Raw genomic sequence first — 13,877 nt, 5'->3', positions numbered from 1 at the left:
CATCCCTGACATAGGGTGGGGACAGTGGAATGGTGGCCTAGCCTGCCCCCTTGCTAGGATAACACACTTCCCTTTACCCACCCTTTCTGGTGTTCAGACCCATCATATGTGCCTTGAGGCTGGAGATTATATCGTTCCATTTTGGGAGCGCCCCTTTCATTATAGCCGGAGGAGAAGGGCTAGGTCACTGTCATTTGGACAGCAGTACACCTATTGGAGTTTTACATGCCTTCATACCAGCTTTAAACTGTGCTTTTTCATCGTGTGATGGGCTGATAGCTGTGACGTTCTACTTCATGGCAGGGTGTTGGATTCTGTTAGACATCATGTCTGCATGTCGGGTACCAGTTGCTCTGTACACTTGAGTCGTATTTTATGGAAGGTGTAGAAGACTTGCAAAGAGCTCTGTTTTTCAGGCCTCCACCAAGGGTATGGTCAGTTTCTGCAGTGTAGAGCGTGCTCTCAGCCCTGCGGTGGAGACGACAGAAGGGTGTGATGTGGTCCCACCCAGGAAACTTGGCAGTCTGATTTGAGAGGCAGGGTGCATTCCTGTTCAAATCCCATGGCTAAAATAAAGTTATATAAGATATCATAGTAGAAATTTCTTAAAAGCCTACCCTGAAGTCTTTACCTTTTTTTTTTTTTTATTAGAAAGACAATGAGCAAGTTTCAAACATCGACTCTTCCTACCTGGAGTCTCTTTTTCTATCCTGTCCCAGGGGAATTGTGCCATTTCAGGCGGGTTCACAAAACTACGAGCTGAGTTTCCAAGGTAAGTCTTTGTGTTTGGCAGTGGTGCCTGTTGCCGGAATCCGGCCTGTGGCGTCCGCGTGGGAGTGGGAATGGAGTAGCCCGGCGTGCTGCGCGCAGGACCAGGGTTCTTTTTAGCAAGGCAGGCAGTTCAGTGGGTGGGAGCTAGTGGCGGTCAGAAGACCTGTCCCCTGGAGCCTCGGCTCTGACGCAGAGTAGCTGGGGACAGCACCGAGCACCCTGTAAAATGGGGGCATTGGATTACGTGGTCTCTGGGGGTACTTCCGGCTCTGCCATTCTTAATTTCTGATTCTAGGTGGGCTGCTTCCCAGACTGAGGCAGAATTTTCAGGTGCTGATGACTGCAGTGGAGACCTTGGGCCTGTGGGTGCCTTCTGAATTTTATTTTATGTTATTTATTTATTTTTAAATTTATTTATTTTATTGTATTTATTTTTGGCTGCGTTGGGTCTCCGTTGCTGCGCGCGGGCTTTCTCTAGTTGCGGCGAGCGGGGGCTACACTTCGTTGCGGTGCGCGGGCTTCAGTAGTTGTGGCACACGGACTCACTTGGGATCTTCGCGGACCAGGGCTCGAACCTGTGTCCCCTGCATTGGCAGGCGGATTCTTAACCACTGCGCCACCAGGGAAGCCCCCCTTCTGAATTTTAGAACCTTGCTGTTCCTTTTAGGCTTCATCATCTAGGTCAATGGTTTTAACCATCACATTTTCTAAAGACTTTGCCTTCCGCCATGTTTGTTTGAGCCTCCATAGAAAGATTTTCTGCTTACCTTCTACCCGTCTGTCTGTTGTGTTTAGTAAGAAACCAGGGCAGAAACTGCTCTCCCTCTGAATGTACTGTCCCATCGGCTGCATCCATGGGACACCCCCTGCGTGTGGTCAGATACTTGCCTTTTCAGGACCCAGCCCTGTAGGTGCTTTGAAAGAGGTAAAGGAGATTTTGTCAGGTCCTTGACATTCCCAGGTGGTACGTGAGATTTGGGTCCTGTACCAATTATGGTGTGTTAAGTCATATAGCTTTGAAGGACCATTGTACCAACTTCTGTGGAAAGCAACCTGGCAATACATATCAAGAGATATTAAAATATGCTTGCTTTTTTATTCTCTCAGGAATCTTTCTAAGGAAATAATTCACAAGAAAAAAATAAGCTATAGGCATAAAGGTCTCTGTTAAAGCCTTACTTTTAGTACTAAAGTAGAGGAATAGCCTGTGTACCAGTAGGGTAGTGACTGAACACATTAAGGTATTAAATTTCAGTGGAGTATTGGGTGGTTGTTAAAAATTATGATTAGGAAAACTGTGCAGTAAAAGCAAAATTTGATATTGTTAAATGAAGAAGACAGAACCCCAAGTTTGTATTTCTGTACTTTTCGGTTTTTATGTTATATTTAAAACAGAAATGAATTTTTAAAACTTTAATGTGCACGATAAGTGCAGCAATGTATGCACGTGGACCAAGACTAGAAGGCAATAGAGAAAAATAAAAATCTCTTCTGGGGCTTCCCTGGTGGCGCAGTGGTTGAGAGTCTGCCTGCTAATACAGGGGACACGGGTTCGAGCCCTGGTCTGGGAAGATCCCACATGCCGCGGGGCAACTGGGCCCGTGAGCTGCAACTGCTGAGCCTGCGCATCTGGAGCCTGTGCTCCGCAACAAGAGAGGCCACGATAGTGAGAGGCCCGCGCACCGCGATGAAGAGCGGCCCCTGCTTGCCACAACTAGAGAAAGCCCTCGCATAGAAACGAAGACCCAACACAACCAAAAAAAAAAAAAAAAAAATCTCCTCTGTTGGGGTCAAATTAAAAATGGGCTTAAATTAAAAAAAATTTTTTTGGTGGTATTCCCTGTGGTGAAAGGTGGTGGAGAGATGAGAACCAATATACCTTGCTGCTGAATGTGGAGCAATTTTAGCCCCATAATTTTGTTCTCTTGGTTCATAGAAACCAGTTCAGAGAAGTTGGCAGTGTTCCAGACTATTTTCTTTCTATTTCTTATTTGCTCTTATTCGTTAAACTAGTATTAGAGTGTCAGTTGTGTGCTAGGCCCTGTTCTGGATGCTGGCAAACCAGGCAACTTCAGAAAATAATTACAGCTACGGGGAAAATGAAGCAATGTGATGAAGCAGAAAGAGAATGGAGGACTCATGGGAGGGAGCCTGCTTTTATCTGAGGAGGAAACTTTGGAAGGGAGGGGGCAGCCCATGCACATGGGAAGGAGGTGTGTAAGAGATGAGAGCAGATGTTGAACCTTAAATATTTTATGAGCTGGAAACCTCGAGAAGGTTTTGAGCAGAGCTGTGGCATGATCTGATTTGCTCTTTCTGTCGTTCTTTGTTTGTTTTGTTGATGTTGATGTAAAACTATACTGAGGCATAATTGCTGCAATAAGATGCATCCATTTTAAGTGTGCAGTTGGATGAGTGCTGACAAGTGCATGCAAATACTATTCTAATCAAGATCTAGAATGCTCCCATCAATCCAAAAAGTTTCCTCATGCCCCTTTGCAATCGGTCTCTCCTCTGCAACCAATTTACTTTGTGTCACTATAGATTAGTTTTATCTGTTCTAGAATTCCATATACATAGAACCTTGTAGTGTGTACTCTGCATATGGCTGACTTCTCTCACTCAGAATACTGTTTTTCACTCATCTATGTTGTTGCATATAGAGTAGTCGTTCCCTTTTCATTGCTGAGTAATATTCCATTGTAAGGATATACCATGGGGCTTCCCTGGTGGTGCAGTGGTTAAGAATCCGCCTGCCAATGCAGGGGACACAGGTTCGAGCCCTGGTCCGGGAAGATCCCACATGCCGCGGAGCAACTAAACCCCTGCGCCACAACTACTGAGCCTGTGCTGTAGAGCCCGCGAGCCACAACTACTGAAGCCTGCGTGCCTAGAGTCTGTGCTCCACAACAAAAGAAGCCACCACAATGAGAAGCCCGCGCACCGCAACCAAGAGTAGCCCCTGCTCGCCACAACTAGAGAAAGCCCTCGCTCAGCAACAAAGACCCAACACAGCCAAAAATAAATAAATAAATAAAACAAATTTTTTTTTAAAAATGGATATACCATGGTTTGTTTAGCCATTAACCTGTTGATGGGTATTTGGGTTGTTTTCACTTTTTGGTTATTGTAATAATGCTACTAGGAACATTCAAACACAAGTTCTCGTGTGGATGTAGCTTTTCATTTCTCTTGGGTAAATACTAAGGAGTGGGATTGTTGGATTGCATAGGCAGTGTATGTTTAACTTTATAAGAAACTACCAAATTGTTTTCTAAAGTGGTTGCACCATTTTATACTTTCACTAGCAATGTACGATGATTTACTTTTTAAAGAACTCATGCTGGCTACAGCTTAGACTTAGGTGTACAACATGCGTGAATTGAAAATGACATTTCACATCTGAGGTAGGAAAAAACTTCTAAGATATAGCTACCACATTCCAACCCATAATTATTGATGCCTGTCATGGGTGACGTCTTGTAATCTGGCTGCCCTAGCTCTCTTTACCACCTGACTTTGATTTAAAGATTAGATTAATTCAGGAACGCTCATTTACCTCTTTGTTTTCTGGGTCTTATACTAAGGGCAGTGAAGAATACAAGTTTTTATCATGAGTAATTTCCATCCAAAAGGATTTTCTCGATTCGTACACGTACAGTGGAGTCAGGAATATTTGCTGTGTTACTAGCCTCTGAAAAATAACAATAAATCATTTCCTAGGACTGATTCTTGATTTGTGTTTTCTCTTTTCTGCCTAAAGGGATGATTCAGACAAACATAGCTTCCAAGACCCAAAAGGATATCGTCAGAAGGCCGACATTTGTGTCTTACTGGGATGTGGAGCAGGTGAAGCGCAGACAAGAGTGAGTGTCTTGGACGCTGCTTGCTGGCACACATTTGAGGTGTTAACACACTGATCTTATTGAGTCACTCATGAATCTGGACCCTGTTTTCTGAAATGTTCCTGCTCACATAACACTGCAATTTCCTTTTGCTTTAACAGTGAGTGAGGTACTTGCTAAGCGGTACAGCGTGACTGAAAGAATTCTAGAGCAGGAAGTCTGTCTTTCCCTCCAATTCCCGGGGGACTTTGGGCAGCTCTCTTACTCTGGGAGCAGCTTCTTCAGCTGTGAACGGCTGGTTGTTCCTAGGAAAGAATCAAATGCACAATTACTGGGTTTTTGTTTTGCTGTGGGTTCTTCTGGGTATCTCTAGTCTTGTTGAGTGGATTTATAGGGGGTGGGAGGCTGAGAAAGAAATGGAGAGAAAAAAGGGATGTGGTAGCTGCCTGAGTAAAGGCTTTGGGAAAAGATAAAGTTGATGAAAGGGGATTTGAAAAGGAAATTTTGCTGTGGGGCTTCAGGGTGACTCCTCTGTCTGCTCATGAAACTCAGTCAAACCTACTTTGCTCATGAACATTTTTGGAGTTGGATTTTTTTTCCCTGGGTGATGAGTGATTATGTAAAACAGACGTCAAGGCAGGTGTGAAGTCGGTGTTCTAATTAGGTCCTTTTGGTTGTAAGAATTAAGGTATTCCATGGAAACGGGAAGTTACTAAAGGGATAAACGTGGTGCAGTAGGGAAAACAACGTTTTGCAAGAAGCCAAGGCTGGGGAGCTGAGCTCTCTGAGGGCCTTAGGACCGGGAGTTGGGTCCAGTGCTGCTTTAGGACCTGAGCAGCCTGGGGTCACAGATCTTTGCCTGTGACCAGGTTAATGGCCGGACTCTGGAGCTACATGTCTAGGCTCAGATTCTGCCTGCTGCTTATTAGTTGTGTGGATTTGGACAAACTAATCACTCTGCATCCCCCCATCTGTAACATGGGCTTGATCCTAGTACATTTGTCAAGTAAATCTTAGCTGCTTTTCTTCTTATTCTTATTCCCCTGCTAAGAGACTCAGCAACCTTATCTATATCTATGTGCATATCTGTCTTTATATCTCCTAAGCCTTTTCTCTGGCTAATGCTTGACAGTTTTAACCTCATTATTCCAATCTTTATATCCCTTCAGCTGTACCTTCTGCCGCTACTACCCAATTTTCTCTGAATTTCTTAATTCAAACTCCCAAGAATTAGAATCGGATCAGCCTAGCCAGCTAAGGTTCCCTCCAGTTCTTTTAACATTCAAATGAATAAAGTAAAAATATCGCAGGGTTGAGAGGCGTCAAGTACACTCCCACCTGTCTCCCCTAGCATAATCCTCCACCTCTTCCCTCCCCTCCACAAATATCAGCTCTTCAAAGCTCTTGAAATATTCTGTATGATGAATGGTACATAGTGATACTAAATAGTCAGCTAAGTGAGTGAGTGAATAAAATGAATTGAGAAAACTGTTCGTGGGCGGTTGTGGAGAGAACCAGCTTGAATCCTGCTGTCATGAGCCCAGAGGGGACACACTGCTTTAGGACAGACTAAGGGCTGTGAGTATTATTCTGAACAGCCTGAAGAGAAATGAACTATAGCGTTGTTGATGAGCACCTTACAACGTATCAATTGAATTTGTTCTGCACTATACTAGTATAGTATGGAAATCGGAGCTTAAAATATAAATTGGGGCCAATTTCTTTCATTCCAAAAGAATCTTCATTTTACAGAAGGGGGTCTTTAAAGAGTTTTTTTCCTTAAAGCATTTTTAAAAATTTAATTTTCTCATTATGGAAAATTTCAAACTTACAATTGTACAATAAACCCCTATGTATTGTACATGTTAGTAGAGAACACCCACGTGTATGGTTACTCTGAAATACAGTTCATCCAGGAAAGGCAGGATTCTTTCCCCTATACCCCTATTTTAGTGTTTATCGCTTGACAAAGAAGCTGTAAGACAAACTTACTTAATGCTAACACATTAGGACCTTTGAAGGTTAAGCAGAAATGTAAAAAAGAGTCAAGGCTTTTACATTTTAAATCAATGGGAAAATAACAATTTACCAAATGATGAATGATTACCACCTTTTTTAAAAGCATGATTACTGATATGTGTGTACCAGGAATATGCAGGGATGTAGTCCAAAGAAGATACAAAGGGGAAGTTTTCTGAGGAACCTCACCTTAGTTGAAGTTAAGCACAGAAAGTGATTTGGGCACATGAAACAGGGAGCCAGGTGAATTTCTTTCTCTGTCTTGTTTGCAGCCATCAGCAGGTGAGGACCCAACCAGAGCCTTTCATCTCGGTATTTCTTCCTCAACGGGACACGTGCGTCTCATCCTCGAATGGCTATGAGGTACTTGGTTTTTACTTTTTAGTGGGTGAATTGTTTAAAGATGGGACAAAGTACTTTGCTATAAATGTGTGTATTTGAATGAATGAATGAGTGAAGAAGTGAGTGAATTGCTTCTGCAGAACCCTTGAATCAAGATTCAAAGGCTGACATCTAAATGGTGATTGTGTCATGTGCCACTTTCCCAGAGAACAAGTCTTCTACAGGGCACGTCACTGTTTCCAGAGTCCAGGCACACACGATCTCCTTGGGATAGATCCTCACAACAAACTTGTAAAATAGATACTCGATTCCCTACCTTACAGACGAGAAAACTGGAACTCACAGTAAGAGCGACTTGTCATTAGTTGGAGTTAAAAAGCAAGTTTCTGTGGGAGTTGAGGTGTGCCTTACCTCATCACCTCGCCTGGTTGGGGCGAGACTCTTCCTGGATCATTTAGCCTCCACATCAGACTCCAGCTTTGGGTGCAGGCAGCTCTGCTTGGGCTCCTTGGGTACCTCCAATGCCTCTGCCCCTGCACTGGCTTTAGGCAGGGAACTCACCAGGTCATTGGACTAAGTCACACACCTGGGGATGGGGTGGGGACGCTCCGTTTGCCTTCAGGCATAATGCTCTGTTAGCCTGAAGTCAGCCTGAACAGACGGGCTCCATGCCGTCTAGTTCATCACTGGAATGAACTGCCAGATGTGGAAACCCTAAGCCAGCTTACCCCATCTGCTGTCAGAGGCCTGGCAAGGATACTCCATGGCACAGGCAGCCACACATATGGACATATCATGCCTTAAATGTTTCCTGTTTCACACTCATATATTTTTAAATTTTTTTAGTTGTTTGAGATCAATGATGGCTCTCTGGAATATGCCAAAGTGAGTGAGCGTTTTAAAGCTTCCATGAAAAATTTCAAGATTGAAAAGATAAGGAAGATCCAGAACGCAAAGCTCTTGAAGGCTTTTGAAAGGTTGGTGGCCACATTATCAGGTTTCTTGACATAAAGTTTGAAAGGATTAGTGAAGATCTATCTTTTAAGATTTATATTCACTGGTTCATTTTAGCAGTCAACAGTTTCTTCAATCTCTAGTTGTGTTTTCGTTGTGTCCACTCAAGCTTCTCTCTTTCAGCTTTAGCTTTACAATTAAATGCTTTCATGTGTCTATCATTTAAAAGTTTTCCTATATTTATTTTTTACAGCTGTTGCCTAAATGTTAGTAGCTCCATTCTGAAAGCTAGCAGAATAAAATTTTAAGATGATTAGACTTTAGTTGGGATTAATGTTATTAACTGGAGTGGATGAGGAATGTTCCCGGTACTAAGTCTCACATTTCCTCTATTAGGAAGAAAAAGGAGATGAAGAGAGAGGAGCAAATCCTATTTTGTGCAATGAGACGCACCCATGTAGAGTCTATCTGTGCGAATAATTTTGACTGGGTCTTACATGGAATTCGTGACACCAAATATGGAAAAGGTTTGTATGGGATAGAGAAGCCGAACTAGTAGAACCATCACTCAGGCTCTACACACGCTCCTATTATGAGGTATATGTAATTATTTTGTATTAACCAGCACATCCAGGCTTTTACAGTCATGGAGAGAAAATAAGCTCATGTTAACCTGAAATGTCCAAATTAGAGTGGGAAATTGCCATGGGACTTGATTACTGCACCTTAGCCCTGCTTCCCTCCTGTCTTTTGTATTTTGCGGGAAGGGCAGGGCCGGGAAACCAAGGCATCTCATACATCTTGCAAGGTACTCCCCCTTGTTGATGACTTTGTCTACCATTGCTACTCAGTTCCGGCCATGGCTCTTCCTGACCTATGCCCATCCTATTGCCACTGCTAGGTTCTAATCAAAGATGGGAGATGAGGCCTCTCCCATCTCAGGCCACACTGGTGGTTACACAAAATCTTTTCAGCGCTTTCTTTTTGTTCCTAAATTCCTTCATGCAACTCAAAAACCAAAAACCCAAAACCCAACCAAACAAAAACCAAGGAATCACTCATCTTTTTTTCTTTCTTTAAAAAAATTTTTTTTGGCTGCGTTGGGTCTTCGTTGCTGCGCGTGGGCTTTCTCTAGTTGCAGCGAGCGGGGGCTACTCTTTGTTGTGGTGCGTGGGCTTCTCTTTGTGGTGGCTTCTCTTGTTACGGAGCACGGGTTCTAGGCACACGGGCTTCAGTGGTGGCAGCATGTGGGCTCAGTAGTTGTGGCTCACAGGCTTACTTGCTCCGCGGCATGTGGGATCTTCCTGGACCAGGGATCGAACCCATGTCGCCTGCACTGGCAGGCAGATTCTTAACCATTGCGCCACCAGGCAAGTCCAAGAATCACTCATCTTAAGGGAACAAGTAATAGTTTATCACATTTTCAAAGGGGGCTCAACTCATATACCTAAGATTAAATTCAACGCCCCCCCCCCCCAAAAAAGCAAGAAGCCAATCAGTCAGTGAACAAATATTTTTGAGTGCCTTCTATGTGCTACATGCTGGGGACACAGTGGCGAACAAGTTAGACATGCTCCCACCCCCCACCCCCACCATTATTTCACATAATTTAATGATTGCAAATGTTCAGCTGCTGTAGATGAAAAGAACAGGGCCTGTGGACACCTGATCTGGTTGGAGAGGTATTCCTAAGAACAGGTGGGGTTCACCAGCCTCAAAGAGTCAGGAATAATTGGTCCAAGACATGGCCACGCAATAGACTTGACCCCAGGGCATGGGAAGCTAATGAAGGGTTTTAAGCTGGGGAGTGACTAGATGAGCATTTCTTAAGTTTCTTAAGTTTAAACACATCACTAAAACCTACCGAGAAATGTTTGGAGAAAGCGGAGTAAACATCTTGAGTGAAATATAACATGTGTGACATTTAAACCCATCAGTTTCTCATGAGTCTCTTATGTCAGAAGTCAAACAAATATTTCTCCTACAAAATGGAAATACGGTATATATATATATATATATATATATATATATATATATATACATGTTCCCAGGTCTTGGCCATAACTGGCTCTGATAGTGACATTCTTGGATGCGTAGTCTGTTTCTCCTCTTTTATGAACAGAAGAGTGCTGAAACGCTCTGAAATGTATTTGGATGGCTTGACAGTGTTACTCACTGGCTGTCATTCTTCCTTTAATTTGGTGAAAGGGGAGAGTTGTTCATGGCCAAGTATATGCCTTTGTGTAGCATGGACGCAAGAGGCGAGGATGGCGCTTGCAGTTCTCACGGACGTGCAGGGTGTTGCTCAAGGAACTTTTCCCCATGCCACCCTCCCTTGTGAAGGTCAGGGAGGGATCCTGCTCCTTGGCCTGTCTCCTGTTACATGGAATTAGGAGGGGTTTTTGTTCTGTTTGTGTTTATTTTTAATGTTGGCTTTCCAGTCCTGTCTCCCATGATGCTGTTAATACGGTCTAGATAGACTGGTATGAACCACTGGGTCCATAATCTTAAAAAGATCAGGCAGTTACCTTAAAAGAGGCCAAGGGGCAGATCTCAAAGAGATGGCTACTCTCTGAGGGGACAAAAAGAACCCCTGTTGCATGCGTGAAACCCCTCTGGATAGGCTGTTGTCTGTGTAATTTATACATGACTATGTGTAAGAGGTGGTAAGACATGCCTGGAAGGATAGAAGGGCTCTGGGTTACATCTTGATAAACTGGAGTTGGAAACCAGGCATGTAACAGGACGTAGAGGAGAAGAGTGGAAGGCAGGTGAGTAAGTGAGTTCCTACAGGCTGGAAGGTGGCCCAGAACTGATCAGACTGGATTGAGGAGAAGAACTGCAGCAGTTAGGTGAAAGCCACCCACCTTAACAGCAGAGGAGATCATAAAAACTCAGATTTGGATAAAAAGCAGAAGCAAAGTGAAATTAGAAAAAGAAGCACTTGTTTGGGGGGCGGCTAAGCAAGGAAGGACCTGTCCTGGTACCAACTGGATTCAAGACACTAGACGGGACATGTATAAGGTCAGGGAACATGTTTAGGATCCAGGGTGCAAGATTCTGCAACCCAGGTACCTCAAGATGCCAAAAGGTTAGAAAGAAGGCAACAAAAATGTCAAGATAATCTGAGTGTCTATGTAGAAAACTCCAAAGAGTCTCCAGGGCATTGGAATGTTGGTGTTCTACCAGGGAGTGCGACACACGCATTCCTCTGCTGCTGGACTCCCCTGTCATCTCTGACTTTTAGCCACTGACCACCCTCTGGGCCCAGACCCAAGGTCCCTGAAAGACTGTGTCAGAGCCAAGTTGGCCCTTTTTGACTCTCAACCGAGAGAGGGTTTCTTCTCGTGGTCTTACTCAGAGTTCTTTCTAGTTAACAAAGTCTGCCATTTTTTGCAATGTATTTCTAGATCCTATTTTGGTAATCAAAAGCTGACCATAATTCTTTCTCCTTATATATTCCTTCCAAGATTCTAATTCTCTTTGAGGCAAAGTATGTGTCTGGCTAAATGAAGGATAGTTGTGTATAAAGAATTGGAGGGAAAAAAGCATAACATTTTTGACAGTATTATCCCATTACATCAGTTATACTGAATGCATGAAAAAATAAATCAAAGTAGACTCTAGAAAATCAGCACATTGTGAAGTCTAAGTGTGATCTCTAGGACAAACAAAAGCTAGCTAGGCAAAAAAAAAAAAAAATTCGAGAGAAGAGTGTTTACGAAGACGAGAGATTGACAAAGGCCAGGGAGGCTGTGGACAGCACAGCACAGCACACCTAAGGTGTGGTGAGAGTGGCGAAAGATGAGGTTGTGGCCGTAGGTTGGGGTCAGATCCTGAAAGACCTTGCAAGCCATGCTATAGGGATGATGGATTTTATCCTGAGGACAGTTGCAAACCACCAATGGCTTTAGGAAAGAAATGACATGTCTCTGGCTACAGTGTGAAGAGAGGATGGGCAGGACCAGGATTGCAGGTGGAGAGAACAATTAGGAGGTTGTTTCAGGAGTCCCGGCCAGAAATGAGGGTGGCCTACAACCACGCAGTGGCAGAAACGGGGAAGAGGATGTTGGGTTTCAAAGGATCTGTTCCTTGAAAGGGGTATTTGCAACAAGACGGAGTCCAGGTCTTAGGAGAGTGGGCTAAAAGGTTGGGTCTTTGGTTTGGATCATTTAAGCATATGTAGATTCCAGATTATATAAGCATGATTTATAAACAACTGATGCTGTGCTCGCTTCAGCAGCACATATAGTAAAATTGGAAGGATACAGAGAAGATGAGCATGGTGCCTGCTCAAGGATGACATGCAAATTCGTGAAGCGTTCCATAAAAATAGAAAAGAAAAAAAAAAGGAGAAAAAAAAACCTGATGCTTTCTTTTAAAATCAGTTATTTAGGGTGATGGTTACTCTTTTCTCAATGGAGAATGATAAAAATATCCTCCAAAGATCTATAATGCCTGTATAAAGAGTCATTCTTCATTCAGTTATCATTGATAAACAAAAATAATCATATTAGCGCTCAGACTTTCTTAGAAGATAGAAAAAATTTAATTGAACAACTGTAAAAAAAAACTCAGTGCCATTAAGACATATGTACAGCTACCCCTGAATGTCGAAAATATGTTTTATGGTTAATTCCAATTGCTTTAAGTCAAATCTGTTTTTACCAGTAATTCCATACTATTTACTTTACACCTTTTACATGCATAACTGGAATTCACTTATCTGTAAATGTTAGCCTTCTGGAATGTCACTCAGGGTCTGAAAGAGTGAACAACTGTGTATAAGTAGCCCACGTTGTCATAAAATTCCTGTACCAAAGATCATGTATGTTTATCCTTGGGAGCTCCTCAGAATCCATTTAGTCTTATGCCAATAACTGTTTTTTTTCTCAGCCCAGCAAGTGTGTGGAGTGGGAATAAAGAGATACTAGAGGCAGGCAGCAAGAAGAAAGTTAATAGCTTTTAAGTGGAGAAGGAGGAAAAATGATCTGCAAGGCACAAACACAATTTTTTTTCTCATGATGGAGTCATTAGTATAGGAGAAAACAGCTCTATCCACCTTAGTAACTCAACAGGGCATCCCTCTGTTATAACACCATATGTCAGAATTAATATCTGCATCTGAGGTATTAGTAAAATAAAGGGTAAAATGAGTTTGTTCTATTTTTTTAAAATCAGAGAGGTGTGTATGCTTTAGAAAGATTTCATTCCAAAACAGCTTGAATTGTTTAGAAGTTCTAGAAATTGACATACGAGGAATTGCTCTTTGCAGACACTTAAGAAATGAAGTATGACTGTCCTGTGATGAAAAGAGATGGGTAGTGCATACAGAATATGTAGTGGGGGTCCATCACAGTGAGAAATAATACAAATAAAGAGGGCATAGCCTCTAGTCCTAGTTTGCTTGCGGAGGCTGTAACAGAGCAGTACAGAATGCAGCTGAAGGAGCGTCTTTGGCACAGAGAGGAGTGGGTGGCACAAGAGAAATATGGTGGGTTGACTTTTGTTTGTATCCCTGGTCATTTTCCAAGTACCTATTGGCTCACTTCATAAGACTATAAAAAGATCTTGATGGACCTACTAGTTCTTGAATTTAAGCTTGTTTTGGTCACACATCAGTAAGAAAAAGACAATACAACAGGGGGAAAAAAAAGATAAAAAAGCAGTTCAGAGAAAAAAAAGATGAAAAAGCAGTTCATATATTGGCATATATGAAATATGCCAATAAGCATATGAAAAGATGCTCAATATACTAGTATTCAGAAAATGCATATTAAAATCAGATCTTTTTGCCCAGTATTATTGACAAAAATTAAAAGGATAGATAATATCCAATGTTGGCAAGGATGTGGAGAAACATGATTTTATTATTGGTGGTAACATTTTTAGATCACTTTTAGAGGGCAATTTGTGATATCAAACTTTAATATGCTCGTATCCTAT

General features: G+C 42.6%; 1 protein-coding gene and 1 non-coding gene across 2 annotated transcripts in view; both read left to right on the top strand.

Moving 5' to 3' along the window:
* The window catches only part of ZC3HAV1 (zinc finger CCCH-type containing, antiviral 1), a 60,924-nt gene that overhangs the window by 41,620 nt on the left and 5,427 nt on the right, over positions 1–13,877 (top strand). The window contains exons 8-12 of the mRNA XM_061198798.1: positions 652–772; positions 4,535–4,637; positions 6,908–6,998; positions 7,824–7,954; positions 8,328–8,458. Of these exons, the coding sequence (XP_061054781.1) occupies positions 652–772; positions 4,535–4,637; positions 6,908–6,998; positions 7,824–7,954; positions 8,328–8,458 (577 nt within the window). The remainder of the gene's footprint in view (positions 1–651; positions 773–4,534; positions 4,638–6,907; positions 6,999–7,823; positions 7,955–8,327; positions 8,459–13,877) is intronic.
* Positions 12,159–12,265, top strand: LOC133097119 (U6 spliceosomal RNA). Its single transcript, XR_009701992.1, has one exon. It is a non-coding gene; the product is annotated as a U6 spliceosomal RNA (small nuclear RNA).

This window comes from Eubalaena glacialis, chromosome 8 (assembly GCF_028564815.1).
Source record: "Eubalaena glacialis isolate mEubGla1 chromosome 8, mEubGla1.1.hap2.+ XY, whole genome shotgun sequence".
NCBI lineage: Eukaryota > Metazoa > Chordata > Mammalia > Artiodactyla > Balaenidae > Eubalaena > Eubalaena glacialis.
This window is presented reverse-complemented; position numbering and strand designations above follow the sequence as displayed.